Genomic DNA, 3,442 nt, shown 5'->3' on the forward strand with positions numbered 1-3,442 from the left:
TAGTGGTGATATATAGCTCAAGCAATACTTAAAAGTTAAAACCCCAAGAAAGATTGTTTAAATCCCCTATCGCTAATAAAAACATTACGATAATTCATGTATATGTCAGATTCTATACCATATACATGTCTGAAATTCTGATAAATGTCCAATGGGTTATTCACACAGATGGTGGTTAAAAGCTATAAACATATTTATTGTCTTTGACATGACATGAGACAGTAAATTCAAAAGTCATAGGGGAGAGTGTTACATACATACATGTCCACAGTCCACCAGATCTCTTTCATCTTCAAGGATAAAAACAAAACAAGTACTTGAACCACCCTTTGTCTGGTCTCTAAAACCTCTCCTTTCAAATCAAAATCCAAATTACCTCTGAAAATTATAGAGATTATTTTTTACAGAATTATGACAGAAAAAACCAACCACTCTTCTTGTTTCTGCACAAAAGGTACAACTGAGGTTTTCTTTCACATGTTTCACTAACCCAACAGAAGAAATCAGATGTTTCAGGTTTATCATTTATATCAACCACTCTTCTTTTTCCAATCTTATCTCCCCATAACTTAAAGAGGTCCAAGAGATTTTTATATCAAACAATTGACACATCACGAGCGAGACTTGATAGAGAGAGATGTATACTTTTTAACTTATTACTGTTACTGATGTTTATTTCTCAGTCAATTCTTAAGACTACAGCCCTATGTGTTTCTCAGTCAATTCTTAGGACGATGTAGTATTTTGACGTTTGAATTCTCACTTTAACACTTTACTTGATAATATAAACGAAATTGCATAAAGAATCAATCAATCCTCTTAATTGTGAAGATGTTGCAAAGGCATAATGAATGATATTAAGATTTAAAAGACAGAGCTTAGAGTTATCACAAAATGTTCTGCCTTTAAATTGTAGCCACAGCCGATAATGATACGCAAAAGAGAGATTAAAATTTATGTTTTGACACATTTGATCAAAAGAAAGGTACTAACGAGGACTGCTACTGAGTACATCGAGAAACATACGGTTTATTGAAGGCAACCTCATTTGTTGCTGCTGCACTCTCCTTCTCTTGAGCAGAGACTCTGGAGATGATGATGATGATGATGACACTGAAGAAGTAGAGACAACCCAGGAGCCATTTGAACTGTCATCAAAGTCAAATACACCGCTTGGACTGTCTTGGTCGGGCCAATTCATTTTCCTCTTCTTGCTTGGATTGTGCTCCAACAACAGTTCATAGCATTCATTTACTTTATTCTGTGAAGTAGTCAATGATGCTGAATCAGATTTTGATCCTTAACAGTACAATTGGACTAATTACAAAGTCTTTTCTAAAGCACATACCTGATCAACTTTGAGTAGAGTGAGTAATTGAGATTGGTATTCATCTTCGTCACATGGTTTCAAATCCTTGATAACATAAATCATTATTGCAGTAGCTAACACCGAAGGGATGTAACTCATAAACCTCGTATCTGCAACCAAGATCCATAATTAAGAACCACCACCAAAAGAATCCAAACTAAAAAACATCAAAAGAAAAAGGTTTAAAAAAAAATGGAAACCTCACCAGCAACAACGGAGATCAGAAGACGCTCACACTTGCCAAAGAAGTCCAATTGCTGGTGGTGACATTCAGAGCCAAACCGCCTAATAAAGTGATCAAAGAAAGAGATTGGAGTGACAGGGTGCATTCTCCATTGGAGAGTAGACAGAACCAAAAGCTCCATTCTTTGTATAGTCTTAGCTTCAAAGACATATCTTGCTTCCTCCACCTTCAAAACCACAAACACACACAAAAACATAATTAGAAATCCGCATTTCCGCAAACACTTAATCCACATCATTTATAAGAGAGAGAGAGAGAAAAAGAAACTAACTTGGAGGTCAAAGAGCAATGGAACATGAATCTCTTCGACTTTAGCAGCTAAAGACAAACAAGCCACAGCAACAAGCTGAGACATCCATGGCTTATTATTATCAGTCTGAAGCTTAATAGTAGTCATAAACCTATCAAAGTAGTTCACAGCAAGTATAGCAGTCAATGAAGTGAACCCGTGATGAGATTTAATCCTAAAAAACCAATCTAAAGCCTCTTTCCTACAAGAAACCCAAAACCCATCTAAGATTTCGTCACCAAAACAAGGATTCGTTTCGTTCTCCTTTGAAATCAGACTCATCAGCTCATCGTCATCCCATAAAAACATATCCAAAAGAGGTAAAAACTGAAACTTTGTTGCAGCGACACTCTCATCAACGGAATCTAAATCTCCGTCAAGATCCTCATCTTCCACAAACCCGGTTTCTTCCTCGCAGTAGAGCCCATCAAGAACACAAAACGGTGCGTTTTGAGACGCTTCTTCTTCTTTCTCCAAAGCCATCTTCTCCTTCCGAGAAGAAGAAATCGCAGATTACTCTGCTCATTCTGCCATTGGAAGCTCTTTTAGTTTCGTCGACGGATTCTACAGTGAAGGAAGAAAGAACAAGGAACCAAAGAGACCAGACCAATTGCTAAGAAAGCGAAGGGTTTTTATTATTTATCTCACGCTTTGTCTTTTTTTTTAATTCTAATAATTTCTTTTAATAATTACCAAATTGTTCTTATTATTTTTGTTCTTGTCTCTTTTTTCAATTAATATTCGGATTGTTTGGCGCGCGAGATGATGATTATAATTAACGAATTTTAATTACAGTCAGCCTCTACGCTACATATGGCGCGTGCATAAACGCGTACGATCGAGACAAAGATATATCTTGATAGGATCGTGATGATTACGCTCCTTTGTGTTGCGGACTCAGTAGATTTTTATTTTTGGATTTTTTTCATTGATTACAGCACATAATTATTACCCCTTCTAATTTAAAAAAAACTATAGGATGTTTTTGTTGTATTTCAAAATATAGAATGTTTCACATTTCTATACATATATTTATTTTATAATACTAAAAATGTGTAATCAAAGAAATTGTAATTCGTATTGATGGTTTCCAAAATCTCAAAATACTCAATAATACAAGGACCGGACCCGTACTACAGCATGGAGAAATATTTACTTAGATATATATGATTCGTAACATAAAAAAATATATTACATAACTATAATATGGTCAAATATAAAGAATCATATTTTTGTAATTAGTTTGGATATAATAGTACATAAAAAATGAGTAAATATTCGTAAAAATAACTTATTTTTAAGTTGTAAAGATTACATTCATAAAAATTACATACTCATAATGTAAAGATTGTATTAGTAAAAATTACACACTCACAATGTAAAGATTGCATTCTTAAAACTTACACACTCACAATGTATGTTACGGACTAACAACCTAAAAAGCTAAATTTTTTACATGTTATGACCCGTTGAAAATTATATATATATATCTTCATAAATGAATTTGATTAATTACTTCAATAATTGGTATAGATAAAAT

At 33.9% G+C, this 3,442-nt stretch overlaps 1 protein-coding gene across 1 annotated transcript; it reads right to left on the reverse strand.

The window, feature by feature from the left end:
- Positions 840 to 2,541, reverse strand: LOC104727303 (cyclin-D3-2-like). Its single transcript, XM_010446372.2, has 4 exons — positions 1,885 to 2,541; positions 1,575 to 1,779; positions 1,349 to 1,479; positions 840 to 1,261 (listed from the first exon to the last, which is right to left on the reverse strand). Exons 1-4 carry the CDS (start codon positions 2,383 to 2,385, stop codon positions 989 to 991), a joined length of 1,110 nt encoding a protein of 369 aa, XP_010444674.1. The 5' UTR covers positions 2,386 to 2,541; the 3' UTR covers positions 840 to 988.

Source organism: Camelina sativa, chromosome 11 (assembly GCF_000633955.1).
Source record: "Camelina sativa cultivar DH55 chromosome 11, Cs, whole genome shotgun sequence".
Taxonomy (NCBI): Eukaryota; Viridiplantae; Streptophyta; class Magnoliopsida; order Brassicales; family Brassicaceae; genus Camelina; species Camelina sativa.